At 53.1% G+C, this 27184-nt stretch overlaps 1 protein-coding gene across 1 annotated transcript in view; it reads right to left on the bottom strand.

Moving 5' to 3' along the window:
* Positions 1–26651, bottom strand: part of LMOD1 (leiomodin 1) — a 35451-nt gene extending 8800 nt beyond the window's left edge. The window contains exon 1 of the mRNA XM_075997002.1: positions 26155–26651. Coding sequence (XP_075853117.1) covers positions 26155–26415 — 261 coding nt within the window. The 5' untranslated portion in view covers positions 26416–26651. The remainder of the gene's footprint in view (positions 1–26154) is intronic.
* Positions 26652–27184: the final 533 nt, after the last annotated feature.

Genomic DNA, 27184 nt, shown 5'->3' with positions numbered 1-27184 from the left:
GGTCAAAGGCTTTATTATTCGATGGGGCTCCAGAACTGCCTCTCCTGAGCTCACCAGCTAGGCCGCGTGGCTGGAGCGCCCAGCCCTTGACCGCGGCAGGAGGGAGCATACGGGGGCCCAGCAAGGGGGTCTGTACACCGTAGGTGCTCTGTGACGAGCTTGTTGGCGATGACAGCAAAGGCACCATCCCCAAATAATCCACATGGGGACCGTGAGACATGGAGAAGCATCAGACTCGGAGAGACCCCACACGTGCCCTGCATGGGCCCCCAACGCCAGAGCCCCACAGAGCTCCCGGCCGGCCCTGCTCCCAGTCTGAAGCCCTGGTGACAGTCCTAGAGCCAGCCCACACCAGCACACACGCCAAGCGACGCGGGGGACTTGTGCCCCTCGTTCCCCAAAAGAGTGCGGGCCATTTGGGCACAGCTCAGGGCTTCAGAAGGGTCATCTACGCCCCCCCCCCCCCCCGCAGGGGAACGTGTGTACCTGGTAGGCTCTGAGCAGAGAAGCCAAGGCCCATGCGGTCACAGAGCTAAGAAAAGCCATGCTCCTGCAGGCATCCCAGACGCCTCCTGCTGCCCGGTCCCCACCCTGCGTGACCTCTCTCTGGCGCCTGGGTGCACGCCAGGAGCCAGCCCCCCTGTGAGCATGTGCGGCGACTCCCGGGGGTGCACACGGCTCCAGCGCCTGGCAGAACGTCCGAGGATGGCCAGGTGGTCTGGGAATGGCCGTCGCTCCTGCCCAGTGAAGACACCAGAGGAACTCTAGAACGGCAGGAACTCGTTTCACAGCTCGGAGCCCGTATTTAGGCGTGGTCCCCAGCCCTGGTGCCCATCCACCTGCGAGGGCAGGTTCTACGGCCGTGTTAACCCCTTTCGCAGGTGCTCGGTGCGAGGAGCCTCCCGACAGCGCCCTAACACCTCGCCCCTCATCGGAGCAGGGGCCCACTCCTTTTCTGACAGTAGCAACCTCAGCGAGCGCCACTGACACGCCGCTCCACGGCCTCTCACACACTCACTGCTCTGGGCAACGCCGAGGGGCAGTGAGTATTATGGTCCCCATTTTGCAGAAGAAGAAACGGAAGCGCAAGATCACACAGCGGTTGCATGATGAAGCAAGGATTCAAGTTCAGGTTCTCGGGCTCTGGAGTCTGAACTTTGAACTCGTATGTTGCACTGACTTGTGTACGTGGGGCTGCACGCTAAGCCGTCGGCCACCTGAACGCCCAGTCCAGAGAGGCCCTGCACCCCAGCCGCCCGGCACCGACACGAGAACGCTAATAACGGCATCCGCAGCCAGCATGCAGTGTTTACAAGGTGTGAGACACCGAGCTGAGTTTACACAAGTCATCTGTGTGATTTACCCCTCAGCGCTGCCGTCCGCAGAGCTTGGTGAGGCTCCAGTCTCCGCAAGAGAAAGCTCAACAGAGCGAGAGCCCTTTCAGGGATGGCTGGTGGCAGCCAGGGCCCTTCACGTTCCGTGACCTGCACTTGTGTCTCCTGGTCTTCCTTTTCCATTGTTTCCTTTGTATTTTCTTTTCTTTTTTTTTTTTTTGAGGCAGAGTCTCACTCTGTTGCCCGGGCTAGAGTGAGTGCCGTGGCGTCAGCCTAGCTCACAGCAACCTCAGACTCCTGGGCTCAAGCAATCCTCCTGCCTCAGCCTCCCGAGTAGCTGGGACTACAGGCATGCGCCACCATGCCTGGCTAATTTTTTCTGTGTATTTTTAGTGGGTCAGTTAATTTCTTTCTATTTTTAGTAGAGACGGGGTCTCGCTCTTGCTCAGGCTGGTCTTGAACTCCTGAGCTCGAGCAATCCTCCCACCTTGGCCTCCCAGAGTGCTAGGGTTACAGGCGTGAGCCACGGTGCCCAGCCTGATAGTTGTCCAGTGAGTGAGTGAGTGAGCGAGGGGATGCCATCCACTGAATAAAGCCAAATATTAGCTTGGGTTGATGAAGGTCAGGAAGGTTTGCAGAATAAGGCAATGGACACAAATAAATGAAGGCCGAATAAAAACGGTACCATCTGAGGCTGACGCTGGAGGGGAAGGGGCGCGCTCCCACGCCATTCAACACCGTCAGAGACGCAGCCCAAGGCTGACATGCCGGCACCAGGCTCCGTGTGGCGTAGATTTGGGAAGCCTGGACCCCAGCCTGGCCCAGACTTCTTACCCGGCCCCCAGAGCCACCCCCTGACCCCTGACCCCTGACCCCAGCAGCAGTTAGGCCAGCAGGGGCTTGGTGAGCAGGGCAGGAGGAGAAGCCGGGCGCCGAGGCGAGGGCAGGCTGGCCGGGGGAGGTGAGCGGGCGTGGGGCGGAAAGGGCCGGGGAGGACTACTGGGAGGACGGTGCGTGTGACTCCTCCACTCTAACAGGCAGCCCAGGGCTCGGCCTGTCAGCGGGCCCGTCGCAGAGCACGTGAGCTACGCACGCCTCTCCCGCGGAGGCCAAGCCTCAGACAGGCGTGCACTCAGGGCCCAGGGCCCCATGTGCGCCCGTCCCGGTTGTGCCCTCAGCTGGTGGCTCTCCAGACCCCCGCCCTCCCCGCTGGAGCTGGGAGCAGACCGGGTAGGACTGGAGGGCACACCGCGTCGATGTTAAACTTCCCTGAGTCCGCACTGGGAAGTTCTCCTCGGTCCCCGGCGGCCCGCAAAACAGGCCACGACCTTGAAGAGGGTGGCCGGAGCACTGCCGTTCCTGAAAGGAACGCAGTAAACAGGGAGAAGCCCAGCCCGCTGGGCCAGAGGTGGGAAGCCGGCGGGTAGGGGCTGGCCCCCGTTTTATTCTCCACCCTTACGCTTTTCCCAAAGGACTGAGCAGCTGGAAGGAGGTCAAGTTTGTCTCAGCAGAGCCCAGACTTGTGAACTTTAGGCTAAGACGCAATCCCCAGAACTGCCCTCCATTAGCTACTTTCTTTTTTTCTTTTTCTTTTTTTTTTGGCGACAGTCTTACTCTGTCGGCCCAGCTAGAGTGCCGTGGCGTCAGCCTCGCTCACAGCTGCAATGGTCTCAAGCGAGCCTCCTGCCTCAGCCTCCTGAGTAGCTGGCACTACAGGCTCGTGCCACCACACCCGGCTAAGTTTTCTATTTCTCGTAGAGACAGGGTCTCGCTCTTGCTCAGGCTGGTCTCCAACTCCTGAGTTCAAACGATCCTCCCACCTCGGCCTTCCAAAGTGCTAGGATCGCAGGCATGAGCCACCGCACCCGGCCCATCAGCTAGTTTCTTTAGTGGCATTTCTCTGGGCCACTACTAGAAACACGATCTTTCAGGACAAGGCCGGAGTCTCCTTAACCCTGGATTTGCACCCAGATCCCTGCTGACGCTGTCGTTGCTGAGGAATGCACGTGGGCAGGAGTGAGACTTAAGTCCTCGGTGGAGAATGCCACCTACAAAACGGGGACACTCCCAAAGTGTACAGTCCAAATTTGTTTCCTCTTTAAGGCTGAGTAGTACTCCATCGTATGAGCACACCGCAGCTGTGTGTCCCTCCGTCCATCGCTGGCCACTGGCTGGTTTTGCCTCTTGTGAATAAAGCTGCCATGGACGCGTGTGTGCACATCGATATCTGGGTTCTTGCTCTCAACTCTTGGGGTGCTACCCAGAAGTGCAACTGCTGGAACGAGACCCAGATTCTGACTTCCCTCCCCCACCCGCCCGACTGCTTCACCCCCTGTGCTGTCCGGCCCTTCCGTCACCGTCTCGCCAGTGTCCTCAACCCCGGTCACATCACCGGCCAGGGCTCCGTCCCGTGGGGCCCCTCCCAGGCTGCTGGGCCGCGGGGGAAGCAGCCCTCCTCTGCGTGGTGCCACCACCGCCCGCTGCGGGCCTGGCCCTCACCGTCCCACTGGGGCTCGGCGCTGAGCGAGAACGCGGGGTGCCCGCTCTGCTCTTACCCGGGGTGGGCAGGTCAACCGGCCCCTCCCATCTGTGAAACGGGGCCACCGTCCCTTACAGGCTGCCGGAGCCTTCCATGAGGTGCTCTGGGTGGAGCACTTGCAACAGCCCGGAATGCACAGGAAGTCTTCGATAAAAGGGGGCTGTCAATACGGCCTAGTCTCCCTAGTCAGCTCTCCCCGGTTCTCCACAGCACCCACTCCATCCCTCTCCCTCCTCCTTGCATCTCTCCTCCCACCCCACCCACGTTCCCAGCAGATGGTCCCCTCTAATTTCTTCCCGGGATGACAGAAAACAACGAGGAGGAGGAGCGGGAGACTTCCTGCTGTCACTCCTACAAATGCACCTCCAGGCTCACGTCCTTTCCCTGTCCCTCCGCTCCTGCCCAGGGGCTCTGGCGCCCACTCCTCCTCCTCCCACCTTGTGCTTCCGCATCCCTCCCCCAGCCCCGACCCCTCCCTCTTTCCTGGCTCCTTCCTACCGCCCTTTAGACCCACCCCATCCCTCCTGGCTGTCAGCCCCTCGGTCCCTCCCATGGGCCGCCCTCTAGCTCTAGCCTTCCTTACACCAGAACCTCCTCAGAGTGTCCTATCCCCACCCATTCTACAATCCAACACAATCCCACCTCACCCCCAACCGTCCATGGAAATTAGTCTCATCCATATCACTTTGTGTGTGTGTGGTTTTTTTTTTTTTTTAGAGATAAGGTCTTGGTCTGCTGCCAAGGCTGGGGTACAGTGGTGCAATCACAGCTCACTGCATGCTCTAACTCTTGAGATCAAGCAATCCTCCTGTCTTAGCCTTCCGAGTAGCTAGGACTATAGGTGCATATCACCAATCCCAGCTAATTAAAAAGAAAAAAAAATTTTTTTAGAGATGGGGTCTTGCTATGTTGCCCAGCTGGTCTCAAAACTCCTGGCCTCCTCCCTACAACTGCCAGGCAGCCCCCATCAACTCTCAGCCCCTGGAGGGAGCCCGGCCTCCGGGCCTCTGCTGTGACATTCTCACCACTCAGAAAGCTCTTCCTTCCCCTTTGTTCCTGGCAAACTCTTACTCTATACCGAGAGAGGTTTTAGCTGAGACTTTTAATCCATCTGGATTTTACCTTGCCATGTGATGTGAAGTGACAATTGCTGTTTTTAAAACAAGTGTCTAATGTCTGAGCTACTTTTGTGATCAGAACAAAACAACAAAGGTTGTTTTATTTAAAAGAAAGAAAAAAATCGTCTTTTAATAATTTGATTTCAGCCAAGAGTGGTGGCTCACGCCTGTAATCCTAGCACTCTGGGAGGCCAAGGCAGGCGGATTGCTCGAGATCAGGAGTTCAAAACCAGCCTGAGCAAGAGCGAGACCCCGTCTCTACTATAAATAGAAAGAAATTAATTGGCCAACTAATATATATATAGAAATAATTAGCCGGGCATGGTGGCTCACGCCTGTAGTCCCAGCTACTCAGGAGGCTGAGGCAGGAGGATTGCCTGAGCCCAGGAGTCTGAGGTTGCTGTGAGCTAGGCTGACGCCACGGCACTCACTCTAGCCTGGGCAACAAAGCAAGACTCTGTCTCAAAAAAAATAATAATAATTTGATTTCATAGCAAAGTCAAAACAAGACAAAACACCGAGATCCCTGGGGCCATGGTGCAGGGGGAGGGGATGGAGGGATGGATGTGGGGAGGCCCGTGATGAGCCCCCATCAAGCTGCTCTGTGCCAGCCTAGCTGTGCTGTGCCCTGGACCTGCCACCCAGCCCACCCCTCACCGGGCTCTGTTCCAGCGATTGCAATCACGAAGCCAGCCCCAGCCATAAATATCAGAGCTGAGCGGAGGCCCAGAGGGTCTTGGGCACTGCCTCCAACTCCAGTGTAAACAGAAATGCCACAGCTCGTTTTCACAGCCCAGGATGAACTGGGGTGAGATGGCTGGTGCAATGGCAGCCGGGCGGTGGTTTAGGGGCCTGGGAAGATTTTCTGACGCAGTCCCGCAGGAGATGGGGCTTCACACAGGGAGCGAGCACCACCATCTCAGTGCCTGCGCTGCCCTTGCAGGTGGAGGGGAGCAAAGGCATCCTCTGGAAAAGACAGGGACGGTGGGCAAACTCGCATGGCTGGGCCCTGCTCCTGCCCCCAACTTCTGTGTTTTAGTGCAGGTAGAGGACGGCAGAGGGGTTCTGCGCTGGCGAGACTCGGGCCGCGCCGCTCTGCTCTCTGTCTGGGGCCTGTGAAGAGCCCCTCTCCGGGGGCGGAAGGCCCTGGTGGCAGATGCTCGCTGCCGAGGGAGGCTCGGCTCCAGTGCTCTCTGCAGACCTAAAAGTCTTGCCAGCTGGTCTGGTGACTCATACTGGGAAGCTTGTAGCAAACCCCATTTTTGGAGAAACCAAGAAATCTCTCTGGAGAGACAAACAAGTCGCTTTAGCCCTCTGCTCTCTGAAACGCCTGGCCGGTACGTTCTGCTTCTCCACCTCGCCCCGGCCCGGACGAGAACCCAGGCCAGTCTGGACGGCGCTGCAAAGATCTGCACCAGCGCACGCTGCCTGTCCCAGAGCGCCGGGTCCCACTCAGGTCCCGGGGGGTCGCAGGAGGAACATGCTGTTCTCTGGCTGCCCGGGGCTGTGAGCAGGGCCCTGGCTCGCACGCACTCCCCCTCCTGTGCTCTCAACAGGAAAGGCTAAAACGCCTCATCAGGGCCAGCTTCGTGGGAGCTTGACCCCGGGAGTCCCACAAGGCCCCATGCGCAGAAAAGCCCGATGCTCAGTTTGATGCTCTGCAGTCTCTGAGCTTTCACTTTAATTGAAAGTCTTAATAATTCTTGAACAGGGGCCCTCCAGTGGCCCCTAGTCCAAATTTCTTTTTGCACTGGGTCCTACACAGTCTGTAGCCAGCTTGATAGAAAGACAGGAGCAGAGGATGTCGGGTGGAGCAGATCTCCGCCTTCCTGCCTTCTCCGTCTTTGGCCATGGCACCCCTGCCCTCAGTCGCTCCCTCTTGATGGTCTATCGACACTCGGCCCAGGGTCCCCTCCCCGGCCCTCACCCAGCCCCCGGCCGGGAGCCCCTCCTCTGTGCCCTGCCCAGGCCGAGCGCTGGGCCACCTCTGCACTTACGGCCACGCTGAGCCACTGGACGGCAAGGACCGACCTTATTTTGATCCTCAGTGCTGGGCCTGGCAGAGCACTTTGCAATTAATAAATATTTGCTGAGATGAAATGCAAATATTTCAGTCCTACCCACAGCGTCCCTACCAAGCAGTTTGTGCTTGAACATGTCCAGTGACAGGGAGCTCAGTTCTTCCTGAAGAAGCCAAGCTTTTTCCTTCTTCTTCTTCTTTAAGCTGACTCTATCTCGGAAGGCCCTTCTGGCTCTGGTTACGTCCCTGGGGCCATACAAAACAAGGCTACCCCTTCTCTTCTATATGAGCGCTCTCTGTCTATTTGAGATTTATTATGCCCTCTCCCTGAGGCTGTTCTTCTGTAGGCCAGAAAAGTTCATCTCTTAGACTAAGCGCGTCATTCCAGCCCAACCAGAACTTTCTAGGATCCTAGTTCTGCTATTTAAAAGCTCATTGCAGGTCAGGCCTGGTGGTTCATTCCTATAATCCCAGCACGTTGGGAGGCTGAGGTGGGAGGATCACTTGAGGCCAGAAATTCGAGACCAGCCTGAGCAACATAGCAAGACTCCATCTCTACAAAAAAAAATTGTTTAAAATAAATAAATTAAAGTGCCCACTGTTCCTCTCAGCTTCAGATAATCTGCAAATCTAGTAGGCATGCCTTCTGGATCTTTATGCCCATTGGACAGGGCAGAGTCTAGGGCATAACTCTCTGGTACCCTACTACACACCTCCAGGGAGCCACCAAGCAGCGTCCTGCTACACCACCTGCCATTCCCCACCTTTCCAGGCCACTAAACCTTTTCTTTTTTTTTTTGAGACAGGGTCTCGCTCTGTCACCCAGGCTAGAGATTTGTGTTTGAGATGTAGGTTTGGGAGTCATGAGTGTAAAAGTAGCAATGAAAACCACAAAAGTAAATATGGTGACTCTGAAAAGTAAGTCATCAGAAAGATGAAAGGGCCGGGAGCGGTGGCTCACGCCTGTAATCCTAGCACTCTGGGAGGCCAAGGTGGGCGGATTGCTCAAGGTCAGGAGTTCGAAACCAGCCTGAGCAAGAGCGAGACCCCGTCTCTACTATAAATAGAAAGATCATGACCTAATGACCTCCCGAAAAAAAAAAAAAATAAATAGAAAGAAATTAATTGGCCAACTAATATATATAGAAAAAATGAGCTGGGCATGGTGGCTCATGCCTGTAGTCCCAGCTACTCGGGAGGCTGAGGCAGGAGGATCGCCTGAGCCCAGGAGTTTGAGGTTGCTGTGAGCTAGGCTGATGCCACAGCACTCACTCTAGCCTGGGCAACAGAGTGAGACTCTGTCTCAAAAAAAAGAAAAAAAAGGAAAGACGAAAGGGATTTAAGGAATAGGAGCAAGGAAATCGCCATATTATTTAATGAACTAAAACCTATTTCCTTTGAGACTGGCAAAACCACAATGAGACAGACTTCACAGCTACTAGGTGTCTATAATAAAAAAGCAGACAATAAGTGTTGACAAGGATATGGAGAAACTGGAACTCTCGGACCTTGCTGGTAAGAATATAAATGGGGCACCCACTTTGGAAAACAGTCTGTCAGTTTCTCAAAAAGTTAAACATAGAGTTGCCATATGACCCAGCAATTCCATGCCTAGATATGTGCCCAAGAGAATTGAAAATATACGTCCATACAAAAACATATGCACAAATGTTCACTACAACATCACTCATGATAGCCACAAAGTGGAAATCACCCAAATGTCCATTAACTGATAAATGGGTAAAAAATGTGGTATATCCATACAACAGAATACTATTCAGCCATAAAAAGGAATAAAGTACCATGATATATAATAAATGACAATATGATAATTGAAAGAAGCCAGATCCAAAGAACCACACATAGTATGATTCTATTTATACGGAATGTCCAAAATAGGCAAGGCCACACAGTCAGACAGTAGATCCGTGGTTGCCAGGGCCTGGGGGAAGGGGAAGTAAGTAGTGGCAGCTGATGAACGGTTTCTTTTGGGGGTGACGAAAATATGCTGAAATTAGGTAGTGGTGTTGATTGTATCATTTTGTGAATATGCTAAAAAAAAAAAACCCACTGAATTGCACACTTTAAAAGCGTGAACTTTGTAGTATGTGAATTATGTCTCAATAAAAATTTTTTTTAATTCTAAAAAATTTAAATTTAAAAATGTAAAAGGGGCCAGGCATGGTTGGCTGCTGCCAGTAATCCTGGCACTTTGGGAATAGTATCACTTCAACACGTAATCAATATAAAATTGTTAAGATAGTTTCCATTCTCTTTTTCCCTGCTAAGTCTTTGAAATCCAGTGTGAATTTTCCAGCCACAGCCCATGTGAAGTCACAATGGCCGCATTTCAACACAGCCACATCCAACGGCGCGGCTGAGCGAGGGCGGCTGTCACTTCCCGTGTGGGCCAGGTCTATTCCATTCGTGGAGAGCAAAAAAAAAACCCAAAACCCTAAATGACACAGGGCCTGCGTGATGGGCCCCAGTGCCGCCGGGGAGAGGCAAGCCGGGAGAGCAAAGCCTCTTCCATGGCAAGGCGCGGGAGAAGGGCCTCAAGGCGGGAGAAAGTGGCCAGTGTGAGGCGGCAGAGAAGCCAGGCGAGGGAGTCTCGAGGGGAAGGCTGGGCAGGAGCCGGGGCACCAGGATTCCACCAGGCACGAGTGCTTCCTGCCAGCTGTTCCCTGGGGTCTATGGAGGGCAGCACAGGAGCACAGTGGCAGGAGAGCCACCTGCTGAGACAGCCACGGGACCGAGCCGCTCCCATCCTGGAACCGGGCATACAGTGGGTGATTCAGGAATGCCGAGTGAACAAATGCATCTCTCCTTTAAGTGGAGGTCCAAAAAAGAAGGCCGGAGGGACAGATCGTTTTTGTTTTGTTTTGTTTTGTTTTCTGTTAAATTATGCACGGTTTGTTGCAATGTGATGTCGAAAGAAAGTGTTGAAGACCCTCCTAGGCCACCAGCTGGGTGACCTCTAAAGCTTCAGTTTCTTCATCTGTCGAGCAGATTAAGGCCTGCCCACCCAATTCCCCCTGCAAGGCTGACGGGGGCTCGAATGAGATAACCGCGCAGAAGCGCGGCGCGCTCGGCACAGGTGCGAGGTGTCAGGTTCTGTCATTAATATCACTGGGCCTGGACGAGCCGGGGCTTATTGTGGGATGGCCCACGACAGCCACTGAGCGCTCACCTACGTACGGGCTTGGTGTGAGATACCCTCTTGCTCATTTTCTCGGAAGGGGAAAATTACTTTGCCCCGAGGCCTGGTGGAGTGCGGCTCTGGTTGTGGCGTGCTGCCGGTATGGGACGTCTTTGGGACGGGGCCCTCCGAAGCCGGAGGACGAACTAGTTGACCTTCCCTGCTCGACAGCCCCCCTAGACCTGAAGTGTTCCGAGGCTGGAGCCTTGGTTTCCTTTTTAAGTAGTAACAAGTCTCCCCTCCCAAGACGGAGGGAAACCGGGCACGCCTGCTGCACCCACGGTGCGTGCAAACGGACGCATCCCCCCGGGGCTCACAGTGACAGGGAGGTGGGCTCAGCCCTGCTTGGCGGATAGTCCAACACCAAGAACTTGATCTTCTAAAAAATAACCTGTGTGTCCTCTTGTTTCCCGGGGCTGCGTAGTGTCTGCATGGTGAGCTGACCCTCGGTCCCTTCGCCCCCCGTGCCAGTGAGTCCTTTCTCTCCTTTCGGAGTTTTGTTTCCCTGTCTGGCCGCACGGCTCAGCTGGGGGAAGAGTGTGTTAACAGTTGTATTTATCATCTGCTTGGCCGGCTCTGTCTCTCCGGGGATGGGTGCCAGAGGCCAAGGGAAGGAGCTGTGCCGAGGCTCTGGGGATCTGTTTGGGGCCTTGGAAAGTATATTTACTAGGAACCGTGTAAATGTCCAAATATAGGCAAACGGGTCAACACAGCCATACAATGGACTATGATGACATCTACTGAAAATGATGTTTAGGAAGAATTTTTAGTGACATGGGAAAATGACTATAATATGATAAGCAAAAAAAAAAAAAAGAGGGGAACAAAAATTTATGTGAATATGTGCATGTGCATTAAATGGTCTCAACTACAAAAGGAAAAGTACATATAAAAGTATACACAAAAAATTTGACAACTGCTAATATCTTTAGCTAATAAGACAAATAATTATTGGCTATGTTCTTCCCCCTTTTCCTTTCTTCCCCATGTCTTATATATTGTCTATAATGAGCCCTACTACATTATAATTATACATATTTTGAAAATAGCAAATCTAGAAATAGAATGCTGATACTCTGTACACCACACCCTACTCCTACCTTTGAGGCAACCATTACAGGGACTGGGAATAAAACCAAAAGCCTCCCAACCTGAAGGACCCTTGCCCATTGGAACCCCTGAGTCTTCAGCACCCCAGGGTCATTATCATACATTTTCCTGGCGACTCAGAAATTGAGTTCTGCTTTTCAGTGCAGCAGAGGACATGGGGCCGGTGGGCCATCATGAGCGGCCAGTGGAGGAGATGCTGCCATCGGGGTAGGTGGGACGATCCACCCCGGCAACACTTGGTGTAAGCAAAACGGCCCCTTGTCAGGCTTAGGCAACTAGAAATTCCAGAAGAAAGTTTAGGCCCTTGATGCCCTAAGGCATCCATAAGTTAATTTCTTTCTCATGCATTGAGAATGGGACCAGCTATTTAGCATCTTTGGGAGTGCCGTGCTTGGACTGTGTCCTCCAAAGTCCATGTGTTGAAAACTCAACCATCGATATGGTGGTGTTGGGAGGCGGGGCCCAAGGGGAGGTGTTGGGTCATGGGTCACTGCTCTTATGAGTGGATAAATGCCATCATCGTGGGAGTGGGTCCCTTATAAAAGGACGAGTTTGGGCCCCTCTTGCTCTCTCTCGCTCTCCCTTGTCTTTCTGCCTTCTGCTATGGCATCATGCAGAAAGGAGGCCCTCACCAGACACTGCCCCTTGACCTTGGACTTCCCAGCCTTCAGAACCATGAGTCAAATACACTTCCGCCCATTATAAATTACCCAGTCTGTCGTATCTTGTTATGGCAGCACAGAATGGACTAAGACAGGGAGAGTTGAGGAAACACTCAGTTCATTTCATTTTCTTTTTTTTGAGACAGTCTCACTTTGTTGCCCAAGCTAGAGTGAGTGCCGTGGTGTCAGCCTAGCTCACAGCAACCTCAGACTCCTGGGCTCAGGCAATCCTCCTGCCTCAGCCTCCCAAGTACCTGGGACTACAGACATGCACCACCATGCCTGGCTAATTTTTTCTATCTATTTTTAGTTGGCCAATTAATTTCTTTCTCTTTTTAGTAGAGACAGGGTTTCACTCTTGCTCAGGCTGGTCTCGAACTCACAAGCTCAAATGATCCTCCTGCCTTGGCCTCCCAGAGTGCTAGGATTACAGGCATGAGCCACCTCGTCCGGCCACTCAGTTCCTTTCTGTAGGGCTTAATTCTCTTACAGAAGCCTGGCTGAGAAACGCTGATCCTTTGTCTACAAGGACCTAATCCCAGCTCCGCTCCTCCTTGACTCCGGCCTCACAGCTCAGGCTTCCGAAGGGCAAGTCTGCGTCTATGTGACTGCAGCATTGGTGCACCCAGCCCTTGAAGGTCATCATGGGCACACATCAGGCACGGGCCTCCCACGGGGGTAGGCTCTGGAGCACCGTGAGGAAGGCAGCTCCCTCTCCTGCCCTTCTGTGTGTGATCCGAAGGGAAATCTGCTGACATCAGGTTCTCTAGAAGAGCTGTATTACTTTTTCTAGATCTAGAGGCAAAACTGATGAACTTCTCCAGATATTTTAGAGAAGAATCCAAGTGATGGGAGCCGAAGGCCTCAGCTGGCTGTGTACAGAGCAAATTATCGATTCTGTGGCCCCAGGGATCATAGGTGGACGTGATTGGGTCCGGGTGAAAATGTTAGCCTGTATTCTCAGATCCCCACAAAGCTGGAAAGAGGAGAGCAAGATAAGGAAGAAAAAAAATGGAACACGTTCAAACGGAAGGGGAAATATGGCAGTGACCTATGCCACCCATTCGGACCCCAGGGTGCACATTCTGGACTGATTTAATCGGTCATTTACAGAGACTGGGGGAGGGGGGAGAATCACTGCCAAATCTCCCTTCATTTGAGGAGCTGGACACAAAACCATATTTTCAAACAGTCTCAGAGGAGTATAGATAAATTGCAACTTCCATAAATCCAATCAAGCATGATAAGAATGGTGTTTGCAAACTCTTCGTCCTTTGTTCATTCAACAGGTATTTATTAAACCAGGTGCTGTTCACTGCTGGGGACACGAAGATAAGTAAGAGTCAGCACTGCCCTTGAGGAGTCTGGACAAAGCACAGGAACAGACAATGCTGAAGAGACGTGTTACGCGTATAGGGTACAGGAAGTGCCAGGAGCTGCGGGTGGTGCTTTGTGAGCACAGAGGGGGAGCACGAGACCCGAACTAGACGGGCCAGGAAAGCCTTCTAGAGAAGGTATCGACTGAGCTTAGCCTTTTTTTGTTTTTGTTTTTTATGAGACAGAGTCCCGCTTTGTTGCCCAGGCTAGAGTGAGTGCTGTGGCGTCAGCCTAGCTCACAGCAACCTCAAACTCCTGGGCTCAAGCGATCCTCCTGCCTCAGCAACCCGAGTAGCTGGGACTACAGGCATGCACCACCATGCCCGGCTAATTTTTTCTATATATATATCAGTTGGCCAATTAATTTCTTTCTATTTTTTTAGTAGAGACGGGGGTCTCGCTCTTGCTCAGGTTGGTTTCGAACTCCTGACCTCGAGCGATCCGCCCGCCTCGGCCTCCCAGAGTGCTAGGATTACAGGCGTGAGCCACCGCGCCCGGCCTGAGCTGAGCCTTGTAAGAGGAAAAAGGGTCGGGGATGCCTGCCGTCCCAGTTAGAGGTGGTGGTACGTTCAGAGGCCCAAAGGAAGCCAGATAAAGCGTGGCACCTTTGGAGCCCCGATGGTCAAGCATAGCAAAGGGCGAAGGTCAAGGAGAAGGGTCTCAGTAGCTTGAGAGATAGGGAGTCACTGGATTGCCAGGAGCCTTCTAAGCCACGCTAAGGACTGTGAATTTGATCATGGAGGCTCTGTTGAGCAACTGAAGACTTTCATGCGGGGAGAGTCAAGATCATGATTTCATTTTAAAATAAGACACTGGCAGCTGCGAGGGGGATGGATTGCAACGGCGCGAGAAGAGAGGCAGGGAGATCAGTTAGGCGGTCAAGGCATTCTTCTAGCTGATAAGTGATACGGGTGGAAGTGATAGAAGTGGAATAGGGAGGAGGGGCAGAGTTAAGAGCGATCACAGAGGGAGCATCAACGGGACCCTATCCCCAGGAAAGTCTGCAAACATTGGGACAGGGATTGGAGCAGGACAACGCCCAGGGTTATGCCCTAAGCATCTGGTTGGATGCTACTTCTATTTACCAGAGTGTGGAATGTAGGAGGGAGAGCAGGTTTAGGGGTGGCACGGGGTGACGATGATTAATTTATTTTCACACCAGTTGAATTCGAGACACTTGAGGTGTCCAAGAGGCAGCTGAATGATCTAGAACTCAAAACAGAGATCTAGGCCAGAGATAGAGATAGGGCATTTGGGTGCTAGCTGACTCCATGGAGTTGGATGAAGGTCCCCGTGAAGGCTGCATAGGAAGGACAGAGCCCTGGGGAACAAAAATATTTAGGCATCAGAGTAAGAGTTGCTCCCAGAGGAGACCAGAAAGGAGTAGCTAGAGAGATAAAAGGAAAACCAGGCAAACGTGGTATCTTGGCACCAAGGGAAATGAGTGTTTTAAGAATGAGAGAGTGGGCCGGGCGAGGTGGCTCACGCCTATAATCCTAGCACTCTGGGAGGCCGAGGCGGGCGGATCACTCAAGGTCAGGAGTTCAAGACCAGCCTGAGCAAGAGCGAGACCCTGTGTCTACTAAAAATAGAAAGAAATTAATTGGCCAACTAAAATGTATATAGAAAAAAATTAGCTGGGCATGGTGGCGCATGCCTGTAGTCCCAGCTACTCGGGAGGCTGAGGCAGGAGGATCGCTTGAGCCCAGGAGTCTGAGGTTGCTGTGAGCTAGGCTGACGCCACGGCACTCTAGCCCCAGTCAACAGAGTGAGACTCTGTCTCAAAAAAACAGAGTCCTGGGGTAGGGGAATCTGACCTAAGCTTTAGTGAAGTGTCCCAATCTCAACAGAGAGGGTCAGAAGGACAGCAGGCAGAATGTGCTCAAAGGAAATGACAGCATCTAGTTCTCTCAAGGCTGGACTCCATCAGAGATGATGCTGTGGTTATCACTTAATCAAGTGCCTACTATTTGCAATGCGCTATGTTAGACCTTCTTACAGCTTCTGTATCTGACCCTCACAGAGACCTACAAGCTAGGCAGTACCGTCTCGATTTACAAATGAAGAAATTCAAGTTCACCATGCATTCTCTACGACCCAGCAATCCCACTCCAGGGTGCATACCCAACAGAAATGAAGTCAGAAATGTACCCAAAAATGTACAAAAATGTTCATAGCAGCATTTTTTGGTAATGTCCCCAGACTGGAAACAACCCAAATGTCCATTACAGTGAAATGGAGAAATAAACGGTGGTATATTCATATAGTCACACAATGGAATACTATAGAGCAATGAAGGTTTAAAAATGCTGGCCGGGCGCGGTGGCTCACGCCTGTAATCCTAGCGCTCTGGGAGGCCGAGGCAGGCAGATCGCTCAAGGTCAGGAGTTTGAAACCAGCCTGAGCAAGAGCGAGACCCCGTCTCTACTATACATAGAAAGAAATTAATTGGCCAACTAATATATATATAAAAAATTAGCGGGGCATGGTGGCGCATGCCTGTAGTCCCAGCTACTCGGGAGGCTGAGGCAAGAGGCTCACTTGAGCCCAGGAGTTTGAGGTTGCTGTGAGCTAGGCTGACGCCATGGCACTCACTCTAGCCTGGGCAACAAAGCGAGACCCTGTCTCAAAAAAAAAATGCTACAAGCAACAACATGGTTGAGTCTCACAAACTTAAAGAGTACATACTGTACGAGTGTATATGCACAAAGTTTAAAAACGGGCGAGACTGGCTATGGAGGAGAGGGACTGTGTCACCTCTGAGGAGGAAGCTTGGCGGAGGGGGAGTACGACGTGCCTCTTCGCTTCGTGGTAATTCACGCGACTCTACGCTTATGTCCGGCGCACATTTCTGTGTGCGCTTTAAATGTCAATAAAATATGCATTAGGAAAAAACTGAAGTACAAATGAAATGCAGACATTAAAGAATAAAAAGAAAAGAAAGTGAAGCTTATAAATGCCACGTGCCTGTCTGAGGCCACACAGCTGGTGACGATCAAGCTGGGAATCAGCCCCAGGTCCCCTGGTTCACTAGCAGATCCAGTGCTTGTCCCCACCATGCCAGCTGTCAGTGATGTGCTGGGAAGGGACTCGTGTGCTTCCTCCTTCTCCTTGGGCATGGGTGGCCTTGGGGACAGAAGATCGATGCTCTAGAGGTGAAAATCTACTGGCTTTTCAAGCGGCTCCGGCAGCTGGCTGTTGTCTGTTGGCTGGCTGCACGCCAGATCTTGCATCCGGAAGTGTTTTCATGTCTTCCAGGCCCTGACCCAGGGAGCACTGTGCATTTTTCCTGTGACCTGAGGCTTAACCTCTGATTATTGTCACAGCCTCCTAGGTGTCTCCTCCCTTGAATCCAGCCTATCTGTGGCCACCACCGTTGTCCTCCCAGAGCAGCACCTTGCACGTGTCAACACGTAAGACATCAACCTCATCTTCGCCCCCCCACTTTTATCATGGCGACGGCATCCTCCCCACCGGCCGCCTCCCCCCTATGGCAAAGACGACCGGCCGCTGCTAAAGCTGGCCTGGCAACTCCAGGGCGTGCCATCCCTTCTTGCCTCCCTTCCTGGTGTCACCAAAGTTGCCCTCTCTACCGAATCACCCCCATCAGCATAGGAACATGCTATGATACTCCGCATCTTAAAAAACATTCTGCCTTGATTCCACATTTATCTCCAACTGCCACCCTACTTTTTGCTTCCCATTAGAACAAAACTCTGAGAAATAAAAAGAGACTTGTCAAGACTCTATCTCCAGTCCTTACCCACTATTCCATCTTTTGAGTCCACTCTTCAGCACAGTGAAATTGGTCTTGCCGAGGTTCCAGCGCCTTCCACTTGCCAGCACTATGGTTGATTCTCTGGCTCCTCTTATTAAACCTCCCAGCAAGAATGGACATGGTAGAGTGCTCTCTCATCAAAGCCCTTTTATCACTCGATTTTGTGAAGCCACTCTGAGTGTCCTCCCACCTCTCAGTCCCTTCCCTGGCTCCTTCTCTGCAGCGCCTGAGCCTGGGCATGGCGAAGGGCCAGCCTTGGCCCTCTGTTCTTCTCCATCCACGCTGACTCTCTAAGTCATCTCTTCCTGGCTCGTGGCTTCCAATGCCATCCGTATACGGACGACTCCCCAGTTTGATCTCTTGCCCCCCTTCCCACGCAGCCCCAGACTCACTCGTCTCCTGTCAACCCAGCATTTCCTCTCGGCGGTCTAACAAGCACAAGGAACTTAACTTGTTCAAATCAGAATTCTTGAGCTCCCCTATCCCACTCCTGCTCTGCTACTTCCCATTCTAGTAACATCAAACTCATCCAATAGCTCAGGCAGGGCTGGTCACTCCAGCCCTCCACTTTCTTTCCCCCAGTCTATCAGCCAGTCCTTTCTGCCTGTCTGTGTGACCTTTAAAAAATATTTCCTTTTTTTTTTTTTTTTTTTTAGAAACAGAGCCTCTGGCCAGGGTCAGTAGCTCAGTGGCTCACGCCTGTAATCCTAACACTTTGGGAGGCTGAGGTGGGAAGATTGCTTAAGACCAGGTGTTTGAGACCAGCCTAAGCAAGAGTGAGACCCCCACCTCTTTACAAAAAATGGAAAAATTAGGCAGGCATGATGGCATGCACCTGTAGTCCCAGCTACTTGGGAGGCTGAGGCGGGACAATCACTGGAGCCCAGGAGTTTGAGACTGCAGTGAGCTATGATGACACCACTGCACCCTAGCTCAGGATGACAGGGCGAGACTCTGTCTCAAAAAATAATAATAATAATAAAAAAAACAGGGTCTCACTTGTCACCAGGCTGGAGTGCAGTGGCTGAATCAGAGCTCACTAACCCTCAAACTCCTGGGCTCAAGCAATCCTCCCACCTCAGCCTCCTGAGTAGCTGGGACTATAGGCATATGCCACTGCACTCGGCTAATTTTTTAAAAATATTTATTAGACATAGGGTCTCACTATGTTGCCCAGGCTGGCCTTGAATTCCCGGCCTCAAGTGATCCTCCAGCTTTGGCCTCCCAAGGCACTAGGATTACAGGACTGAGCCTCCCGTGCCCAACCCTTAAAGTATTTCCTGAATTTAATCAAAAACCATCCTGAGCTCTCGCCTATGCGGCTGCAACACTCTCCTAGCCAGTCTCCTCCCTCTTGCACTCTTGCCCTCCTGTGGTCCATTTATCTGAAAGCTGGCAGAATGAGCCTTTAAAGACATACATCAGATCACAACTCTCCTTTGCTCTGAACTCGCCCGTGACTTCTCACGGCACTGGGAATTAAAATCCAAACTCCCTCTGCCGCCCTAAAAGGCCCTGCATCATCCGAGCCCTGCTCACTTCCAGGCTCTCATCTCCCGCTCGCCTTGCTCCGGCTACGCTGGCCCGGCTTCTCCTCGACACACCAACCCTGCTCCCACCCCAGGGCCTTCGCGTTGGCTGCTCCCGCCGCTTGGAAAGATTTCCCCCCAGGCCCTCCCATGGCTGGCTCCTCTGGCCCACTCCCAGCTCTGCTCAAATGTCACCTCCTCACTGGTGAAGACCCTGACCACCCTGCCGGAAATGGTCCCCACCACTACGGTCAGTCACAGGCTCTTTCCTAAACAGCATTATTCTTCTTTATAACATATTCATGCTACGTGTGCATCTGCTCTGTGTGAGCTACATGCACAAGCACGTATAGGTGCTGTCTGTCTCACCCAGCTCTGCACAGTCTCCATGAGGGCAAAGGCCTCGTCTTTTTTTTTTTTTTTGACAGAGTCTCACTTTGTTGCCCAGGCTAGAGTGAGTGCCGTGGCGTCAGCCTAGCTCACAGCAGCCTCAGACTCCTGGGCTCAAGCGATCCTCCTGCCTCAGCCTCCCGAGTAGCTGGGACTACAGGCATGCGCCCCCATGCCCAGCTAATTTTTTGTATATGTATATTTTTAGTTGGTTAGTTAATTTCTTTCTATTTTTAGTAGAGACGGGGTCTCGCTCTTGCTCAGGCTGGTTTCAAACTCCTGACCTTGAGCAATCTGCCCGCCTCGGCCTCCCAGAGTGCTAGGATTACAGGCGTGAGCCGCCGCGCCCGGCCTGACATTGTCTGTCTTACTCACTACTCTACCCTGGAGTTTAGAAGATGCCTAATAGGAGCTCACTAAGTAGTTGGGGAATTAGTGATTCAACGGAGTCCTCTTTCCTCCTTGCACACACAGCATCATCGTGAATCCTGCACATGAGAAGAAGGAAGACACTGGGAACGGGTGGTGTAGACAGGAGGGAAGGGCAGGGAGGAGACTGCCATTCACCCGCCCTTACTCCCAGGGTCCAGCCCGGCGCTCTGCTCGGTGCTTTTTGCGGACTATTTTGCTTACACCTCACCACCATCCTGTGCTAGGCATCGTAATTTCCATTTTATAGATGGGAAACTCAGGCTCAGAGAGGTAAAGTGACTTGTTGGGTCATTTAGCCAGCCACAGGCAGAACAGGATTTGGATCCAGACCCAGTCGGCCTCTGAAGAGACTGTTCTGACCACTGGACTTGACACAGGCTACGCCCAGAGCTTTGCCCGGGACGCCCGCCTCTCGCCTTTCACCTGTCTGTCTCGGAGGGCAGGGGTCCTGCCAGCCCTGCCTGCTTGATCCGGAAGTAAGGGCCAGCGAAGGGACAACCTGAAGGAGCCCTTGGGTCCTCCACGAGGGAAGGCGGGGGAGGGGAGGGGATGGAGGGGGGCTGTGGGAGCAGGAGCTGTTTGTAAGCAGCACCCCGACACCCGGCTCGTCCTTTCTGCAGTGACCCCGGAGACAGCTGAAGCCAAACTCCTCCAAAACAGGCTTGGCTTTCTGAGCTCATGCTGGCGTGGGAGGCTGCAGGCAAGGAGACTCCACTGGTCTCCAAAGCTCCCCCTAGTCTCCCTTCACTCTGCCATTTTTCCAACCCAGCAACTCGGTTTGGACCCTTGAGCATGGGGTGTAAAATAAATGAGGCAGAGGCTCAAAGAGATCAGGCCACGGGGGCCAGGGACCAAGAAAATAAACCCCGTCTTCTTCCTCCCCCCTTTCCCCTCTCCCTTTGTCATCCCTGCACTCCCACTGACAGTATTTTTTTTTAACTTCATGAGAGATTTTTAAAAATATTGATTGAGCATACACACAGGTGTGAGGTCTGAAGAACTCAGAGTGAGCAAAGGGCTCTCTCTCCCATGCTGTGCCGAACGCTTCCAGTGCCTTATCCTATTTAATCTGCACAACAACTTTTCAAGCCCAATGCTATCTTTCCCACTCGACAGGTGAAGCAGCTGAGCCTCCAGAAGCCGTGCTGACGAGATGGCACTGATGAAGCCTTTGGCACCAGAAGGGACTCAATAAAGCTAATGTTCTTCCTTCCTTAGGTAACTTACTCAGGTTCCCTGGATCAGTACGGGGCAGGAGCAGAACTCAAACCCGGACCTATCTGATTCCAAACACCCACGGGCCTTCTACCTCACCCGCTGCCCAGACACAGACCCGTGGGGAACTGATGCTCGGAAGCCAAACCACTTCTTCTTTCCTGGTTGTGCCAAACGTGCTCTAATAGACAAGAAAGGTCTGTGTGCCGTGGCTCAGGTGTTCACCCAACCTGGCAGGCACACGGACTTCAGCTTCTCTGCCCCTGAGTCCTCATGCTTTCTGCAGTTCCTCTGTCCCTGCTGTGTATGTGCGCATGTGTGCGTGTGTGTGCGTGTGTGTGCATGTGTGTGTGTGTGTTTGTGTGCGTGCACAGACACGTGTATCTCTCTCCCTATGTACTGTGGTCAGGCTTTGCACACTCCAGGCCCAGCTGTGCACACACTGACACTGTCGGACACAGACACTCCAGAGCCTCCTGGTGAAGAGAGGGGCTGAAGGGGCCTAGACAGGTTAGACCAGGATTTTGTCCTCACCTTCCTGTCCCAGCCTGGGGACCAGGAAGCCCCCAGAAACCTCGAAGCCTCCAGTCTTCCCTCGGTCAGTAGGGACTCATGCCCCACCCCCTAACCATCTCAGCCCCCTCCCTCCGGCAAACCATTGCACGACACAAGCCACAAGCGCTCCTTGGTCCTGCCCACATGCCCTGCCATCCTTTTGCATTTGCTGTCCACCCAAGCTCTTACACCTGCTATCCCAGTAAGGACGAGGCAGCACCTGGGGCAGCACTGAGGTGGGGCAGGCACCCATGCCTCACTCACTCAAAACCCTGCGAAGATTATATATACACAGAGGAAAACGTATGTGAGCAAGAACAGCGCTTAAAACAAACACCTGTGGATTCCACCACCTATTTTAAGAGACAGTCAGCTGCTCTTCCGAACTCGGGATGGAGGCCGTTTCAAACTCCAGGGGGCAGCTTGCCCAACCCTCTCTGGGTGCCTGTTCTTGCCTCCCCGGGTCAACAGGCCCCCATCACCTCTCCTGCCCTCTCCACCCTGGACTCTGGGGCTATTTTGGGTGTGCACCAGTCGAGGTTAATCTCCTTAAGCGATGAGCCGTGCCGCCCGGTGCACTGCTGACAGGCCCGGCCCTCTGCAAAGGGCATGCTGCGGGTTGGTGCTGCTGGCCTCAGGCCTTCCCCAGGAGCTGCCACGGACACTGAGCACAGGGAACTGGAACTGGCAGGGGAGGGGGAGCTAGCACTGGAGGGGGAGGGGGTGGGGAGCTAGCACTGCAGGGGGAGGGGGCTGCCGGGCTATGCAGGTGGCGGGAGGGGAAGGTCAGGAGGCCCTGGCTAGTGAGGTGCTCCAGGTTTGCTTCTCAAGTTTAGCTCTAGGGAGAACCTCCCTCCACCCCAGCTCAGCTGCCCCTGCCCTGGCTGGAGCCAGGTGCTAATCCCCAGCCCCTAGTAACACCGGGGAGAAGGAAGGGGGAGGCAGGCTGCAGATTTTCTTTCCCACTTGGGAAGGAAAGAGAACACAGGAGTTGACCCGTTGGGATCCGGTTCCTGAAACCTGAGCCCGGGACAGGAGTTTCACTGAACTGCCGGCTGCTTGGGTGCTCGCTGGCTTGGGGCTTTGTCTTCCACCTGGGCCGAAGGTGGGTTGCCAGAAGACCCAGAGGGACGACCCTGGCTGAGAGGTCTGAACCTTTAAAGGGTGGGAGAGAAGCCAGGGCAGTTCTTCCAGGCTCCACCTCTGGCCTCACGCTAACCTCCTGGTAACATTCATTCAACAAACAGAGGCCGGGGCCTACTGTGAGCTGGGCCCTGTGTTAGCATCTGCCCTCCAGAATCACACGGGCTGGCAAGGGAGACAGCCAAGCAAGCAGATAATTCCAGAAAAGCCATGTCCAGAGGGGGATGCAACAGAGTGGAATGGAGGCTCAGACCTGCAGGAGTGGGCCTCAGATGGGAAGGACAAACAGGAGTTGACCTGGAGGTGAGGGGGCATATTTATGAACGGGGTGGTAAACAATCCAGAAGACCCCTGGAAAATTCCACCCCGCTGAGGGAGAAGCAGCCCAAGGTCCCTTCCCCAGTCCAGCCCCCTTAGCATGTAGCCAGAGCATGACTATTGGGGGTCCCCACCCCTCAAGAAAAACCAGAGCTTAAGAGCCACGCTGGGCCTGCCTCCCACTCTTGGCTTCTATTTTTTTTTATTATGAAACATTTTAAACATATATACAAAAGAAAATAATACAACGAACACCCATGTAGACTCATCACCTGGGTTCAACAATTATCAGCTGGTGGCCAGTCTTGTTTCACCTATATTCCCACCGAGATCATTTTAAAGCAAATTCCCAAACCCAATCAACTCTTCCCATAAACATTTCAGTATTTATGTCTCAAAGATAAGGATGCTTTCAAAAGCATGCCTACAATTCCACGATCACACCTAAAAGGAATTAACAAAAATTCCTTAATACCATTCAATTTCCCGTCGAGATTTACTTTCGGTCATCGCCCCTGCTTTTCATAGCTATGTTCCTACTCACAGGGGTGGGGAGAGGCGCATGCAGCTAGACCGTATCATAGCTACTGCTCCTATGACCACACGCGAGAGTGGGACACGGCTCTGCAACACTCGCTGGTGGTTCCACATGTGTTTTGCAACTCTGATTAGGTTATAAATTCTAATTTATAATAGGCCGGCATCACTATGTGGCAGAGAGGAGGAAGCACAGATCTCAAAGGCCGGCCACTTATGAGCTGTGTGACCCTGGGGCAGTTATTCAGCCTCTCTGAGACAACAGGAATAGAAATATCTGTCTCCCAAGAATTGTCAGGCTTAAATAAAAGAAAGGGTGAGTGCGGTCAGCATGCGGAAGGTTCTCAGTAAATGCTCATCTTGCTGCTCTTCCTCGAGCCGAGAGCAACATGCTCACAGGTTCTCCCTGTTGTGACAACTGTCCAGTCCCTCACACAGCCGGGGGACCCACCCACCATTCTGGGTGGGCAGTGTCGTGACCCCCACCCGAAGCACCCAGGCTTTGCTTGTTTACTTGGCCACTCACTGACCCAACAGGCAGGACTTGCAACAGCCCTCAGGGGATGGAGGGAAGGGAGGGGCCTGGCAGGGGTGGAGATTTGCTTTTGGCTCGCTTCACCCATTCCTGGGTTCGTGGACCCAAAGGAATGAACTTCATAGCTGCCATTTATAGCGTGTTTATTATACGCCGAGCTCTGTGCTAAGTGCTTTACGTTGTCACCCCTTTTCGTTTGCACAGCATTCTCCCAAGATGGGTACTGTCATCCCCATTTTGCAGATGAAGAAACTGAGTCTTAGTACTCCAACCAGGCTTCTCTGACACTGGAATCCAAGTGCTTTACTGCACACTCACTACTTTGCTAACAGTGCTAAAGAGGCCACTTGCTGGGCTTCACTCCTGTCCCCCCAGATTCACAAAGATGGCTTCTGCCCACTGCTCGGTAAGCACCCCGCCTTCTGCTGACATGTGCCCCAGCCCGGGAGGAAGAGCGGGTGGACCGGAACAGCCCATCTCCACGAGGGAAAATGGTCCTAAAGGCACCTCCACGTGCCAAGGAGGTGCACACAGCACGCGCCCCTCTGCTCCTCGCCTAGGGCCCTGTCTGCAGAGAGAAGCTGGACCTGGCAGGGGCGGGGAAGGGGGCACGGGAGGGGAGGCTGGCCACGGAATTCACTGGCCGAGGAAAAAGGCTACAGGAACGAAATTTCCAGGCACATGAGAATTCCTCACACTGTGGCCTGAACATCTTGCTGGTGATGAAGAGTGTTTTGTTTGACTTCAGCCTCAGGGGTAGCTTTCTGAGCACCAGAAGCAGCCCCTGGGCGTGAGGCAGTGATGGGCACGGGGCCTGGGGACGAGGAATGAGGGACAAGTACAGCCAAAGATTTGCAGGGCTGCCAAGGCCTCTGGCTGTGTGTCGTCCCTTTCTGCATGCCTCCTGGTAGCTGTCTTGCGGTACCAGGCCCTGACAGAATGCTATCATGTTTTCCGTGAATGCTTTTGTATTTATTCATCATGATTTTCCTTGTGCACGGCACAGAAATTCCTGAGCCTCCTGGCCTCCTGCACTCTCCCCACTTCTTGGCAAAGCCTTAACCACAGGAGGCCTGAGGGGGGGGGGCAGACAGAGCTCCAGCTCCTCCCCTCCCTTTGCCTTGCTCTTCTCTCCTCCTCCCTACTTTCCCATCCCTGCACTCAAGGAGTCAGGGCTGTGTCCAGCAACATGCTCGGGGACTAGCAGTCAACATAATTTCATACCCAGCCAGACAGTCCACAGAAGTTTTAGACAATATTCCCTTCATCAGTTCCTCTGTGAAAATGAGCATGTCACTGGAAGCTCTGAGCCTCAGTTTCTATAGAAGTAAAACAACAAGAAGCATCGAGACGGAACTCTCTCTTGCAATAGTTCACAAGTAACAGATAACATGCACGAGAGGCGGCTGAGCAGAAGAGAACTAGTGCAAACAATTAGAAGAACAGTTTTCCCACTAAACACTCTTTGCTGTGGGCAAAGGGATCCTGGAAGGTCATTCTCAATCGGAGGCCAGGCTAGTTTGTCCAAAGAAAACTCACATATGAACACAATGGTGGAAAAAAAAAATTCCTCTGTGCCAGCCCTGAAAAACAGAAAGCGAGTTATGCTTAAGCCCATCCTAAATGTGGGCAGAGGCTTCCATAAACATCTCTCCTTTTCCCTCCTTTGTCCCCTTCATGAAATATCTTTATCCCCCAGCAAAATGGCCTTGCTAGCTTATAAAAGGGAGAGTGCAACAAACAAACAAACATCCTCCCTGGGAATACAATTGAAGCTATCACATTTTGAAGACACATTTCCCAGCCCACAAGGCCCCTGGCCCTGTCTCCCTTTGCTTTGGGAAGCCCACCTGCCCCTGCCCCTCCGCAAACGGCCCATGTGCCACAAGAGGCCCATAGAGACGGGGGCTTAGAAACGAGTCTTTCTCCCACAGGGAGGGCTTAGCTTTCTCTTTTTGGGTGGCTGGCAGGAGACTGCAATTACAATTCTATCCTTTTGCCCCTCCTCATATATGAGGTGGGATGAATGTTGAAGAAAAACAAACGTATGGAGGGACCGGGATGGAGTCAACTTGACAATGAACTCTTGAAGGACACCTTCCAGCTCCCATTCTACTCACAGGCCTATTTGATTTATGGGATGGTGTGTTCCCCCAATACATCCAACTGCTGCTTATACACTAGAAATTAGGGGTAAGAGATTCGCTCTGCTAGTTCGATGCAGAACAATCGGTTCTGCAGCATTAAATCCTTTGCCAACAAGAACTTTTCTTCTAAGGAAAGAAGCATCCTGGTCCCAGAGGCAGAGTCCCCAGCCCTCCCTCCCTCCCTCCCGTCTTCCCTGCAGGGCTGTGCTCACTCACATCTATGGACATCTCCCTCTGGATAAGTTTCTTGGTCTCCTTTTCGCAGAAGTTGAGCATGGCTTCCCGGTTGTACGTGCCCGTGGACTGTTTCTCCGTCTGGTTTCTCTGCCGCAGCCCCACGGGAACGCTCCCATCGGGGTCCACCACATCCAGCTCCTTCTCCAGCTCCTCCATCTCCTCGGGAGACAGGGTGGACAGCAGGCTGTCGATGTCGGGGTCCTCGCTCACCTGCCGGCGGTACTTGGCTACCTTGGACATCTTGGCGGAGTGGGCTGAGGCTCTTGCTGGAGGCTGCGGGAGTCCCGGGGGCAGGGAAGGGAGAGGGTGAGCTGGTCTGGCCGGAGCAGAGTGGGCTTGGGAGCAGACCCCCAGCTGCTGGAGGACCGCAGCTCCTCGGCCCTCTGCGCTACAGGTGCTCAAGTGTTAACTGCGCGCAGCAGCCTCCCCGCAGCCCAGGGCTAGTGGACCCCGCTGCTCTCCCGGCGGCCAATAAGACGCAACAACTGCCCGGCCCCGAAAGCAGAAGCCAATGCCCGAGCTGGGGGCGGGTCTGCCTCGCTGTCAGAGCTGTTTGAAACTTGAGGACATTCCAGGGAATCTTGGAGCGCTGCGTGACCAAATTTAGTACAGAGCAGTTTAGCCTTTTAAAGACAAGGGGCCACGCAATGAGAAAAAGATACAAAAATGCGGAGGCTGGCAGAAGCGGATCACAGCCACGGAGAGCCCGACAAGCAGGGACGGGGCCATGGGGCTTCGTGAACCGGCCGCGCCACGCGTGTTCAAGCACATATTTCACTTCTCCATCACCGGGGGCATGTCGCTGTGGTCAGTGTGGGGTTCTCTGACTTCTTTCTACTAGATTTGGTGATGTGCTGGGGGACTCCCAGGCCCTATGGCCCCAAGAAAGATGCTCAGGATGAGGGGCCAATACCCCTAACCACCCCCTACCCATTCTCTTCTTCCAAGGACAACCTGAGTGCTGAGCATCCGACACTCTAGCCTCCTTTGGCAGAGAGAGAGAGAGAGA

Source organism: Microcebus murinus, chromosome 23 (genome assembly GCF_040939455.1).
Source record: "Microcebus murinus isolate Inina chromosome 23, M.murinus_Inina_mat1.0, whole genome shotgun sequence".
Lineage (NCBI taxonomy): Eukaryota > Metazoa > Chordata > Mammalia > Primates > Cheirogaleidae > Microcebus > Microcebus murinus.
The sequence above is the reverse complement of the archived record's forward strand: the minus strand, read 5'-3'. Positions and strand labels throughout refer to the sequence as shown.